The 14351-nt window shown below is 43.4% G+C and overlaps 2 protein-coding genes across 2 annotated transcripts in view; both read right to left on the bottom strand.

Annotated features, from left to right (window-relative positions):
• The window catches only part of LOC134854020 (symplekin-like), a 30135-nt gene extending 29554 nt beyond the window's left edge, over positions 1–581 (bottom strand). Inside the window, exons 1-2 of the mRNA XM_063870083.1 lie at positions 299–581; positions 96–204 (exon numbers count right to left, since the gene is read on the bottom strand). Of these exons, the coding sequence (XP_063726153.1) occupies positions 96–204; positions 299–580 (391 nt within the window). The 5' untranslated portion in view covers position 581. The remainder of the gene's footprint in view (positions 1–95; positions 205–298) is intronic.
• LOC134853869 (uncharacterized) overlaps positions 1–14351 on the bottom strand; it is a 224251-nt gene that overhangs the window by 89704 nt on the left and 120196 nt on the right. The gene's annotated exons all lie outside the window — the stretch shown is intronic.

Below are 14351 nucleotides of genomic sequence, written 5' to 3'. Positions count from 1 at the left end.
CCAAATTAAACTCGAATCAATCAAGCAAATTCTTGGAGCCATTCAACGTTAACAGAATTCCACAAGTATTTTCTTAAACTATATGTGGTTAGTACCCGAATTTGTGTCTCCAAGAAACAACGCCACAAGGGGCAAGAAAGTCGTTAACAGATTGACGTCAATTTTTGTGGAGTCCTCTATGAACTCAGCAACAAACCTCCGCACCTAAAAACCATCCAAGGTCCACATAAATTAACTCAGTCTGAAAATTATTAATGTGAACTGCTCAGTAATAATAGTTCACAATATACGAAATTACTTCAGCTGCTCTGTCACTTTTGAAAGCAATCATTTCTTCAAGGAAGTTATCAAGCATCGTAACGTCTCCAGTCAGAATGAGTGCACTAGCTTTCCTTAACCTATCGACTCGAACATTTGCTTCTGATGAAGTTCCAGCTTCTGCTAGCAGGTCAGCAACTTGAGAGCAAATGTCTTCAATTTCTTCTTCGTCGTCATCTTCATTTACACCAGCCTCTAATTCCTCGTTTCGCTCCGTTACAGCGCTGAAGGCCTTTTCTTCTCCCTCGGTTTCTGCAGACATTATTTCTGAATTAAGATAGCAAAATTGACGAAATAGAAAGTTACACACAGAGGCGAGCCTGAGCTTCGCATCACTTTCGATACAAAGTTACACATAAACACTTGCGATAAAAAGTTAATGTAACAGTCGCCTACTTCGGTCACATATGAGGCTTAAGAAGAATAGGCCCTATAACAATAATAATATGTGAATTCAACATCTCAATGAGACAAAAAGTGGAAAAAAAAAGTTACACAGTCTCAAAGTGAATGTTGGCAAAATTAAGGTGGTGAAACACAGAAATGGCGGAAGGCTGGCCAGGACCGACCAATTATTTTTCAACAACACAGAAATCGAATTCAAGGATTCGTTTGAATACTTAGGCATAGTGCTATCCACTAAATTGACAGGTTCCAAGCACCTGAAACATCTCAAGAAAAAAGCCTATGCTGCCTCTTGCTCTATACAATCCAAAGTCCAACTCAGAAAAATTTGTTCTGAGTCCTCGGTTAGACTCTATGAGAGCGTCATATTTTCATCTGCTTCTTACGCTCTCGATGTTTTCAGCGATGTGTTATCACAGAAGGAAAGAGAGACGAACACTTTACCAAACTGGCTGGGTTTTATTTCAAGAAATGGATCGGAATAAGTAATTATAGCAGAACACACAAAATTTTGCATTTTTTGTTCAATAATGACTTTTTGGGCTTACAAAACTGTAGTCCTGCGCACAGGAAAGAAAGAGGTATTTTTTACAGCAACGGTTTTCATCATGTTTTATGTCATAAAGAGCGCTGTTACGAATCTGCGGACGATGAGACATGTAGTTGCAAGTACTGCAGTTGTGTGATTATCTCAGATATGCACCTTGACACTTGTGTCGGTTTCTCACAACACATAACAATCCAGCAAAAAGTCAAGGAAGTTTACAGGTTGACACTTGATCCATGAGCGGTACCGATAATGGAAGTGGAACTGAATAAAAACTCTTTTTTCCACTTTTTGTCTCATTGAGATGTTAAATTCACATATTAATAGGCCCTATAACCATTGGCTCAAGAGTCAGGGACACTATCTCTCGTGTTTTTCTACCTCAAAAAGGTCGGAGCCAATTCGGTTCGCTTGCGACATGAGACTAAAAACCCGTTACAGCTTGAAGGCCACTACCAAAATACCCCCCACTCTAGAAAACAAGAACGTCCGCATACTTAGGTCTCAAAATGCCCAAAATACACGAATGCCGTTAAAAACAGGGTCGGAACAATCTCCACAGTTACTTTTTATTAGACAATGGAACTTTGATCCATTTCAGATGGATCAACCTAAAACTCTTCTTACCTCAACATAACAATCATAAAACACACGAGAAAACTAAATTGGGTACTCACATATCAGCACACTCAAGAATTGGAGTAACTAAATCAGTAAGCAACTCGAGAATTGTGACATTCGACCAGAATGGACTAAAATGCAGATCCAGCAGATTCGAGTTTTTAGCAGCGAACCTTCCGAATTGGCGATTTTGAAGGAATAAGAGCGTTATTGGAACGATTGGCCAAACGGTGAAGGCTAGAATATTCTGGTGTTTCAAATTTTTAAATTTTCGAAGAATGACGTCATATTTCTGAGAAACGTCAGAAACGGCCATTTTGGCAGAAAACCGGAAGAAAAACACAACAACATTAGTTGCGATAGCGTGAACAACGAGACTTGTGCTTGAAAAACAACAACGAATTGCAGAAGTAGCAGAGACCGCTCCGAGTTGCAACTATTGTGTCGCTGCAATAGTTGCAAGGCCGTTGCAAACAACGGTGAAGGGTGGAAAACCAGCCTTCCGGAAGGAGAATAAGGGCCTTATTTCCCCGGATTCAGGAATCCGGAGGGGTCTCCGGACTGGAACTTTTATTAACTTATATAATTTTTAGCTTCCCTGTCATGTCCTGAGTTGAATTTAATTAACATCTGAATTCATTTTGCTAGGATGAGAAGCTAGGAGTTGGGGGAAACTGTTGATCCATCTTCGATGGAGATGATGATTTTTAACTACTGAACAAAAACAATAATAATTCAATAAGTAGTAGTAGCCCTGATTTTAGGAGTGATCTCGTGGTCTGGAGATACTGAGACCCAGCCATGAGCTCACTACTTCTGCATGTAATTAAGTTAATTTGAGTGTTTTGACCGAAGCCGAAACAGTAATGTTTTTTTGTCGACCCGATGTTAGAAAGACCACCGAAAATACTGGCTTGGTAGAGTCGGTTAAAAACAAGAAAAGCTCTGTTTAGACGTTAGCCAGTCGTCTTAGGACTTAGTTTTAGTTTCCGTCGATATGTATCTTCCGGGCGAATGTTACATAGATGTTTTTATGGCGCTCCTGGGTGTTATTCTTTTTTTAACATCATGACCGGCAGAACCGTTAACGAGCACTCCGGGCCGAGCGGATGCTCACATTAACGCCCTTAATAGGCCTAAACCGCCGGGGCGGAAGGGTAGTTCGGAACGCGGAAGCCTTCCGGATTACCGTGAATAGCTTTTTAACCTAGTTAAGACCGAAAATTCACGAACCAGGAAGGTTGGGGGGATTCGCGGTCCCGTCGTTCGCTGAGGGATTTGTGACCAAAAACACTTAAAGATATATATAAAACCAAACAAAAAGTAGTATAGTACCCAAGAAAAACAAAAAACATAAAATAATAACCGAAAAAACCAAAAACAGTACAAAAGTAAAAAATCAGTAGAAATCATCCCCCCAGACAAGATGTGATCCGACCCTCCCGTTTGTTGTTGATAGATATATTGTTCTTACAGGCATTTATATCAGTCAGGATTGTTACGATCAATTTTGTAGCCCATTTGTGAGGCTTGTACTGTAGGGTTATTTGAGCATTTAAGCACGTTAATGATAAATTGCGTTCAATCCGGAAGGGTCAGCTGATTTGCGCTCAATCCGGAGGGGTCTTGGGAGACGACTGATCCGGCAAGCAGTACAAGGAGCATCAAGAAGAGGCTCAACGACAACAACAATCGACTGTTGGGTATCGTTAACCAGTTTTGTATCCCTTTTGGTACAAAAAGTAAGATAGTAATCTGTGGGGGGCTCGACAGTGCTGCACTGTAGTGACCCTTCACCGAACTGCGAATATCCGAGTTAAGCACCTTGATTCGGATATTGAACAAACCCGTAGGGGTATAGTATTAAAAATAATATTACTTGTATAGCCTATATTAATACTGCTATATCGTTTTTCAGTGAAAAACACAGAAAGCAGACCGGTTTTTAGGGTCAAAATAGCGATATTTTGAATACCCCACAAGTCGCGATTTTTGAGATATCGATATTTTTTGAAACGGAAAAAAGCGCTAAAGTAGTGTGTTACATCGTAACTGCACTACCATAATAGATAGAACCGGTTAAGTTTAGTTGGGAAGTGGTTGGAACTATTTTGGAACCAAAAACCGAATTTTCGTGATTTTTGAGAAAACGAAACACTATAAATTCAGAAAATTTTTTAAAATTTTTGAGTTAGAACAGTAAAAATAATTGTTCGGACAACTTCCACTAGTGAATCTACAATTTTTAAAACCCGCTTCCCGAAAGCCTTCCGGGTCGCAGAGAAATCGAACTTAACGTGTTTGATTTGGTGGATTCATCAATCCGGAGGGGTACAGGTAGCATAGTTTTTCTCAAATTTTTTCAACTAAAGCGTTTTAGATCGGGTTTTTTGCATCAAACTAGACGAGTGTAGGCCTTTTGAGCTCGGATCAATAATTTTCAGGTCGAAAAGAACAGAATTGCGGAAAGAGTTAGGCGGAACCTATAAGAGACAAATTTTTTGACTTTAGAAAAAAGACGTTTTGGTTAATAACTTTGGAACTACTGGGCATATCGAGTTGATCTTTGTATCAATAGATCAGAAATTAGCTGAGCTTACCAATAGGAACAAAAATTATTCGAAAAAATAAGCGTGAAAAGTTTTTGAGATTGTTTTTAGCAAATTCACCAATTTGGGAGGGTAGACCGTTCACGTTTTATAAATTTTTTTAAAAAAAAGCCCTTACACCCCTACCAAAAGGTAATAGCGGTTGAATAAAGTAACTTTAGGCTGTTCTAGACGAAAAGGGAAGGCTAAAGGTCCAGGAAAACCTTAATCGAGCCGAAGTTAGGCTAGCGATAAGACCCTTCACCGTTAGCGTGAATTGTCAAATAAGAGGCTTAACTTCAATCCGGAAGGGTCTAGGAAAGCATTACATACCCTTCCTAGTTAATTGAAAAAGCAAAATTGCATCGGAGAACGTATCCGGAGGGGTATAGGTTGAAAGAAGGAAATCTCCGAAAAGCTACTTTTACAAAACCAGAGGGCTCCCAATCCGGAGGGGTCAAAAAAATATTTTTTTTCCGAATTAGGAGGGGTCTTATATTTGCTAATTCGGAGGGGTCCCAATCCGGAGGGGTCTTATATTTACTAACTCAGATGGGTCCCAATCCGGAGGGGACTAAATTTTGTGAGTCCGGAAGGGTCCTATTTTTTCCAATCCGGAGGGGTAATATTTTATTAAAGGACTTAGGTAAACGGAAGAAAGACTAAAGTGAGAGGTATTAGGTTATTAGCAGACAGGCTAGGAATCAGTGACTGCACTGGTAACTTGCCTTTCAATAAAAACCAGACCAAAACAAAACAGGTCCGAACTCGGATATTCGCGACACTAAGTCTAAACTAAAAAGAACGTAATTCATTGGTGTGGATTGAAACCCAATACGTTTTTGTGAAAAATGACTGCCCTGAGGATTGTAGTAGGTCTAGCTCGGGAAGTCCGAAGGCAGATAGGTAACACAGTACTCGGTGGGTGCAATAGACGCCCACTTGAGAAAATTACTGCCTTGAAAGTTTTGTCTGTTTGATGCAGCACCAAGCAGGGAAAGCTTTTTCTTTAAAAAAAAAAACAAGGTCGACTATTGTACTGCGACCGACTAAAAGTACAATACACATACGTTTTTTTTTCATAGAGGTATTCATATTCTGTCATTATATATTATATTTTTTCTTTTTGTTTTTGATTTCTCCATATACTGCATAAACTGCATAAACTGCAAATCTACATAAACTGTGCTTGATTGGGTAGTGAGTACACTATCTTTTAAAATGACTGATAACATCATATTGTGCTAGTTCTCAAATCTTACGACCGATAATCGGTTAGTGTGAATATATTATATACAAACTGTACTCTGATAGCATACGGGGATTCGTGGTCACTATTTTACAGAATCTTCTGAAATATATTGTGTTGTGTCATTATTATTGGTAGTCAAACTATAAGGTCAGTAGCAATCGAATTAAGTGTATAGGCATTAAGAAGTGACAAATTAAGAATGAGTCTAGGCAAGTCAAATATACCTAAACGAGGTAATAGCTCTAGGAAATTCATACCTAAAAAGCAAAGAAAAACAATGACCGACCCTTTTGTGGATTGGATCAGACGAGCCCGGACCGACAAAGGGGAGACGGTTCCAGGCAGAATGGTTGAAACGAGGAGTCAGAAGACCTCAGAAGAGAGACAAGAAATGTTAGAAGTGGAGGTCAATACGGACCAGGCCAAAAATGACAACCAGCAAGTACATGGACTGGAACGGAGAGGCAGAAGGCTGGCGAGTGAATCTACTCCGGTAGAACAAGGCCATGATTTTGCCACTTCCACCGGGACATTGGATCGAGAAGAGATGTCGGAACTGTCCGACATCTCAACTGAAATAGCGGCAACTAGAAGATCTCCAACAGACAACACTATGATGGCAGGCGGGACTGAGAAACAAACAACGTCATCATCGTTCTCAGAAAGAATGAAGAACACCTTAGGAAACATCTTTCCATTCACCATGGGAGTGGGCACAGGAAATTAAGGTGAATCCCAGAAGGAGGAGGACGACGAAGAAGAGCAAGTGGACTTTGGGTCTCAAGTCAGCCTCAATAGTTCGACCCAGGAGAATGAGGCATACGTCGAAAGAGAGACTGGAACCATGGACAAATTTGGTGTGGTGAGAACGATAAGCAAAGAGGTAAACACACCGGGCCGTTCGAGAGGCTTCGCGATTATGACAAATTCAGAGCCGCAAACTGGGGAGAGTAGAAACAGAGGGCTAGGCAACATATTGGCGGGTCCTGAGGTGGATAATGAAAAGACGACGAGGCAGGGAGTCAAGGCCCGAATATCGACCAGCACGAAGCTACCTGGGACCGACAGGGTTACACCGCTATTAGTGACGCCACTCGTGGATAACGGGGCAGCACTAGAAGAAGCCTTGAACAACATAGTGGACAGTTTAGGAGAACAAAATGAACAGATGTCCATAAGAATGAGTGAACCAGAAAGAGCAGTTCACATTGAAAGAGAAAGTCTGCGGGAAGAAATAAACCGCAATAGACAAGAAGTTGGTTGGAGCGAAAAACGCTTGAAAGAAAGAGCGGACGAGCATATAGCGAAGAACTTGTCGCGAATGACAAGAGAAGCGGAACAGAGAGAGTTACGCTTAAGAGACGACATGGAGAAGTTAAGAATTCAGCAGGAGCAGTCTCTTGGGACTCTTGACACAAAGATAGACGCGATGATGGAGAGGCGAACTCAGGCTATCATGGATAGGTTGGACGGGCTACTAAGCAGCAAGAGTGGACCAAAAGAAGGGGAACCGAACTCGGGAGGTCCCAGCAGGGAGCCGAAGGTGAACTTCAATTACCATCAAAAGAGGAGCACATATGGATCCACTAGAGGCAGGGGCAGTTCAACAGGCTATGCCACAAGGGGTAATAGAACATGGGGCCCGGACAGTAGAGCAAGTTCAACGGGGAACAGTCAGACCTCTAATGAACGACCAACGCAAGGCACACATGCGACTGGGAGAAGTGATTCCGGTAACAGAGGACATGCGAGCCCGGGGAGGAGTCATGTGGGCCAAGGGGGAAACACTCACGGCGATTCGGATTGCACGGATACCGCATACAGAGCCTTTGACAAGGTGTGAGGACAGTCAGGCGGGACACTCAAGGGATGCTACGGCAATGGCCACAGCCTTTGAACCCCTAAACAGGTCTTTGGAGACATTCCTTACAAGGTTATCCAGAACCAATGAACGCAGTGAGAAGTCCAGAAGAGTCTTCAAGAAACCAAGATGCTAAATAGACGAATCTGATGGCTGTATTGATACCTGGAAAGAGGTAATGAAACTGCATTTCGAGGAAGAGGACTTGTCGGAAAGACAGGAATGCAGTGCGCTCACCATTAACTTGGAAGCGACAGCCCTGAACTGTGTCATGGCCAAGAAGCAATATCAGCGTGACACAGCTGAGAAAATCTTCGAAATCTTGTTATACTGTTTTGGATCAGGGGTGCAGGGGCACCAGGCGATGATGCGCTTCGAGAAACGGAGGCAACGAGAGGATGAAACGATAGACAAGTTTCTAGATGACTTGGAAATGCTGAGAAGACGCAGCCAACCGGATGAGTCAAACCGAAGGATGAACCTGGCAGTAGCCTCAAAATTCATTGATGGTGTGAAGAATGATGAACTTCGGACAATGCTGGCAACGCATTACACACCACTATCAACCAATGCGCCAACACCAGAGGAGTTGAGACTCAAGTCAAAAGAATATCTTTTGTTGAAACCTCCTTCGAGATCTGGATACTATAAGAAAAATTATGGCAATTTTAACAACGGACCAGCAAACCAAGGGAACAACTGGTACAAACCGAGGGATGATATGGACAAGAGACGCTCTTGTGCCAATTGCGGTTCAACGGACCATCATGTGTCAGCATGCCCAACTTACAAACAAGGCATGAAAGCAATAGGCTTTAGCCTCGAGGACAAAAATGCATCAGAATTGGACCCTGAGGATTTCATGAGAGGAGTAATTGCAAAATTCGGCCCGAGTTGTTTCTTTTGCAACTTGGAAGGTCATTTTAAATCAGACTGTCCGCAATTCTGGGATGCAGTGGCAGACATCAAGCATCCAAGGCATGAAGAAGCTTTGTCAGGAGTGAAAGCCAGCAAGGCTCGCCTGTTGAGTGAAGCGGAGGCACGCAGAAAAGACAAACCTCAAGAGCTGGCGGCGAAGAAAATGCAAGCGGTAACTGAAGAGACACGTGAACCAGAACCAGCAACTGCGGCCGATGACTTCAAGATTGATCATAGGACAGCCGCGAGGGATGCTCTAAATAGAGTACAGCAGGAACTGGTGACGAAAGAGATCAAACAAAAAGTGAAACTCGAACTGGAGAATGAGAAACTACAGGAGCAACTGAACACCTTCGAAGCAACGGAGGTCGAGGAGACTAAAGCACCAAGCAGTTTGAGCATGAAACTTAATGTGATCTCCGGTCAGAGGTTCGGCATGGTGCCACAAGGAAGCAAGATACAGTCGATAATCTCAGTGGCCGGACATCAGGTAATCAGAAATCTGAGTGAACCATCCGAGTTCACTTTGATGCATTTGGTCACATATGCAGATTATCTGAGGCAGGTGGAGCCACGCACTGAGTCGAGAGCTGTGCGAGCACTACTAACAACGGGTGGCGCTCGCATGAAGAAACTTCATGGACGCTACCTGGAGGTCTATGGGACGTATCAAGTGACGCTGAACGTGGATGGAATCAGTATCTACACTAGGACTTATGTAACAACAGATAGTGACCAAATGGGGCAGATCTATTTGGGTGAGGAGGAACTCAAAGTCCGCAGGATAGGCCATGACGCCATGATGGAACAAGATGCAATACACATTGGGTATGAAGCAGATGGGACCGCACATCTGCTCGACACCAACGGAAGGAAAATCGGAGTCACAGGGCTTCTGGACACATGAGCGGTAGTGAGTGTGATGCCGATAAAAACTTGGGAAAGAATGGGCTTCACGAGGGAAGATCTTATTCCAACAAATCTCCGACTGGCCGCCGCCAATCGAGGAGCGATTTACGTAGCCGGAAGAACGCCGATAACAGTTCTCCACATGGGAGGACGAGATCTATGGATGAGCTTCCTGGTAGTAGAGAATTTAGACGACGCCGACCAATTCATCTTGGGCAGAGATTTTGTCCGGAATTTTGACGTGATGATTGACTTGAACAACGGTCTGATACGGATTAGAAACCCGGACCGCAAGTATGTTAAGAAACCAATTAATAGGATAATAACAGACGAAAACAAGGTACCAATGTTTTTAGATAGAAAAGTAAAACTACAGCCAGGACAAGCTGTGGTGGCAATTTTTAGAATGAGAAATTTGAATTCGTTAAGTGATAGTAAACAGGTTTGCTTATTACCGAATCCAAATAGTCAGAAATCGGTGATTTTAGGCCGGAGCTTCTCGGTAACGCGAAACGGACTGTGTGTCAGTGTGTTATTGAACACACTGGACACCACGGTTTCAATCCAGCGTGGAAAAAAGCTTGGTTACGCTTTGCCGATGAGGACCGACTATGAGGAGACACAAAACTTGAGGAAACATAGTGTGAAAGACTGTCTTATCATGCCAATAAAGATAAAATTTTAAAGAAGATTAATGAATTAAAATCTATTCATAAATTGTTTTCAATGAAATCCGAAACGGACGACGGCTTATCAAGCTGCTCGAACTTTCCGGAACACTCCTCGTCATATAAACTATAATCTGACAAACTGGTTTTGCCAGAGATAGAACATGTAAAAGGGAGAATAGGTGAGGGAGATTTCGAAAAATTGCGGGTGGATTGTTAGAAAGAGAAGTGACCAGAGATGACCCCGAGTGGACAGCAGCAGTGGCATCGCTATCAGTCAGTGAGAAGGTGAAGATCATGTCGTCCAGACGACAACACAAAGAAAACGAGAGGGATTGTAGGACAATAGTTCAGCAACTAGTATCCTCAATACCCCACGAGATTTTAACCAGTACTTCTTACGAACGGAAAGAACAGGGAAGCAGTACGCGAAGGAAAACCGTCACCTTTGTGGACCAGGATAAAAAAGGAGAGAAGGTAGAACAAAACCTGCTGCAAGATTGTTTTGTCCGGGGAGACGAATGATGAGAAGAGCCAGCGAGCACAAGATCAACACCCGGGACAAGAAAGTTTGTCCGGGGAGTCTGAGATAGATGAAAAAATTCCTGATGAGAAATGGACCTAGAGAACAAGGTTTTGTCCGTGGAGTTCAGATGGATGCAAAGAAAGCACAGCATGATCTGGAGGAGCGTGCAGACTCCATCACAACCTCTTCAACAGATGACAAGTCCCGAAACTCAGGAATGGACACCTATTCAGACAGGAACTCGAGCTCGGGATCAGAACTGTCCGAACTAGCGATCCACACACTACTAGTGGAAACTCGGGCAAGGGATCTGGACAGAGAGGTGTACCAGGATCCTGACAGCGATCGCTACCTTATACCAAGCGAAAGAGTCTTTGACAACGCAGCGGATGATTTGGAGACAATAGCGGTATCGAAACGTTCGATAAGTCTGTTGCCGCAGAAAGAAGTAGTCAGGACTGATCTTCAGCCGTTTAAACAAGAAACACAGCCGTTGGCGAAGATTTGGTGCGTTAAGGTGGAAGAAGACACACACCAGCCCAACGAGCTGAATAGTCAGATGAGGGTCAAGAAGACGTACTTAAAGGCGAGATACATACTCTCGGATCTTCTAAGGGCGCAGAGAAATGATCGCATGACAAGCAACCTGAAAAGGTGGATCGAGAATGGTTCTCCGGATAAAGGGGACCTCGAGGAAGTTATCGCATACTGAGACAGTACTTCATGCAGAAGGAATGGAGATTATATTTGAACAAGGACGGGATTGTGGCGTGCAAAAGAAGAGAGGAAGACAGAGTCCTATACAAGTATAACGCGATAGTGTTACCGCAACTCTATCAGACAGAACTAGTATTCAGGTCACATGATCAGATGGGCCATCAGGGGATCGACAAAGTATATCAGAGGATCCTGAAGCGCTTTGAGTGGTCTGGGATGAAAAAGGCATGCGAGAAGTGGGTAACAGCATGTCTGTCATGCCAACAGGTCAAGGATCCAAGGAAGTTTCGATTTCCTTTACAATCGATCGAGTCGTCTGAATTCAATGAGGTGGTGCAGATAGATCACCAAAAGATATGCATGACAGACAGTGGTTATAATCAGGTGTTGGTCATGATAGATCATTTTACGAAATATGCAGAGGCCGTGCCCTGCATAACTGCCTCGGCGGAAGAGACATGCGACCACCTGATCAATACGTGGATAGCGAGACCTGGTTGTCCAATGACGTTTCAATCAGATAATGGAACAGCTTTCGTAGGAGAGTTTACGAAAGAGCTTATGAGACGCTCACAGGTTGCTCAGGCTCACTCCACGACATACCATCCCCAGACGAATGGCTTAGTCGAAAGACAGAATAGGACTTTAGTGTCGATGCTGAGAGTATATTGTTCCAGGTACATGACCGATTGGGACAGATACCTTCCGCAGGTGATGGGAGCATATAACAGCACGCAACACTCCACCACCGGAGTCAGTCCACACATGATGCTAACTGAACACGAGAAGTCTTTACCCTTAACCTTCTTCTACCCAGAGTATGAGGGAAGAGAAACGTCTCCACAGGTCTACGTGAGGGATGTGATCAGACGCCAACAGGAGTTGAACGATTTGTGTAGACGAAATACTCAGCAAGCACAGGCAAGGCAGAGGAAAAATTTTGACAAGAAAGCAGCTGGTGCAAAAGCTTTTTCGGTGGGAGACTACGTCTGGGTATTTCAGAACGTTATACCACCGAAAGGGACGAAAAAGCTCCTAAAAAGTGGAAGGGACCCTTCATGATTACAGAGGTGCACCAGGAGGGACGCTTTTATAGACTGAGTACTGGCCGAGCCGCCCACTATGAGAACATCAAACCACACAATCCATCGACAGAAGACTGGTGTATACCTGCAGACATGGAAGAAGGGGATTATCTAATGATGGATCCTGCTTGTTTGGTCAACGAGAAGGGCACCAGGGAGAAGAACGATGGAAACGAAGTCGTGGAGGAAGGAACGGATTCACCGCTGAACCGGGATCCAAACGAGGTGATCGAAGCGGACGATGAAACCTTACCCTACTCAGAGGAGGATTGGCAGGATCCCGAACAGATAGAGATTCCCAAGAATCTGGAACCGGATCTTCCGTTCACGATACAGACTCGTCAGAAGGACGGGACAAGACCAAGAAAGAAATATAATACTTACGGTGACGACTTTGTAGTGGATAGGATAGATCTGAAGAAGATAGTGGAAGAAGTGGTGGGGCTAGAAGAAATAACTGTGTCACAAGACATTGACATAGTCGATGATCACGACGATGTGTGGGTCGACGACCGGTCGAAACCCGAGGTAGAATTCGACGACGAGCAACAGCAGTCATTTGAACAAGACTTGACGAACCTGCGTGTCTTGGAATGGCTGAACGAAATGACGTCGGACCCAGAGGAGACCAGCGTCACGATTCAAGACGTAGATCGTGAAAGCATGAAATACATCAAGACCGAACGATATGATCCTTCCTGGGCGGCCCAGGAAGGACAACTACTCATCCAGCTTCTAACCTCGACTTGATACCCGGTATGCGATCGACGGGGACGTCGATGGATATTTTTGTCCGGGGAGGGGGGGGGGGGGGGGGGGGGTAGGACTTATTCACACTGAAAACTTGATAATAAAAAAATTAAAAGTAGCAAGAGAAACAGGAGACTTAGAAGCAGAAACAGGCGAAGAACCTAAGAAACCTGAAATAGGGAGGGTAGTTGAGTCATATTTTAACTTACCAAATGAATTTTCAAGTAACATAATACTAACACACAGTGATTGCATACTCACAAATAGAACATGTGCGATAGCAATCACGGCAGACATGAGTTTTAGGATAGCGTTAGCGGCAGATTTTAAGAGAGAATACAAAAACGTGGAATTCCTTTGGAAGCAAAGACCAGGGATAGGGGGCGTAGCGGCCTTACCTCCGGCGGCGTCACAGATACCGGGAAAATACTTATGCTTCTTGGTAACGAGGGCGACGGAGAAGCAGCACGTGGACCCAGAGAACCTAGTCTTGTCCTTGACGAGGCTGAGGGACTTCCTCGTGGAAATGGACGTGAAGGAGCTCTCGCTTCCAGTGTACGATCAAAACAGAGGACGACTGCATCCTCGGGAATTGTACGCGCTTTTACACGTGATATTCTCTGATACTAATATACAAGTAAATTTACATATTACAAGTAAATATTACTTAAGTATAGGCTGAGTGACGTGCGAGAGTGTGTTAGGCTAAAGACTAAGTTGTATGTAATGTGTGATATGTGTGTTATGTTATGTTATGTGTTAGGTTATTAAGATCGTGGGTAAGAAGGGGTTAGTGACCATGAACAACTGAATGACGATCTTAGGAATAGATCCAAAGTTTGGACTGTCCAATCTTTGGTCAAATTCCAAAATTTTAGAGACCGATTGATTTTAATAAATTTTAGGATAAATATCTTTTAATCTGAACTGTTTTTAAGTAAATTTTAACGATATATGTTAAAGTGAAACTGACAAGTGTGATATTTGTGACTTCTTTTCTAGATCCTGATTGATCTTTTAATTGCTCACTTGAGTCAAAACTTTGAAATCAAATCAAATCGAATCGAACTTGGATAACAGAATGGATAATTTCAACTTGGATGAATTGATGGACCTGGCAGAGGCATATGTAGGACCGATGATAGATGCGATCTATCGTCGGCTAATGGATCGAGATTTCGCTCTG

This window comes from Symsagittifera roscoffensis, chromosome 9, assembly GCF_963678635.1.
Source record: "Symsagittifera roscoffensis chromosome 9, txSymRosc1.1, whole genome shotgun sequence".
In the NCBI taxonomy this organism is placed as follows: Eukaryota; Metazoa; Xenacoelomorpha; order Acoela; family Convolutidae; genus Symsagittifera; species Symsagittifera roscoffensis.
Note: the sequence above shows the minus strand (reverse complement) of the source record. Positions and strands in the feature narration are given on the sequence as shown.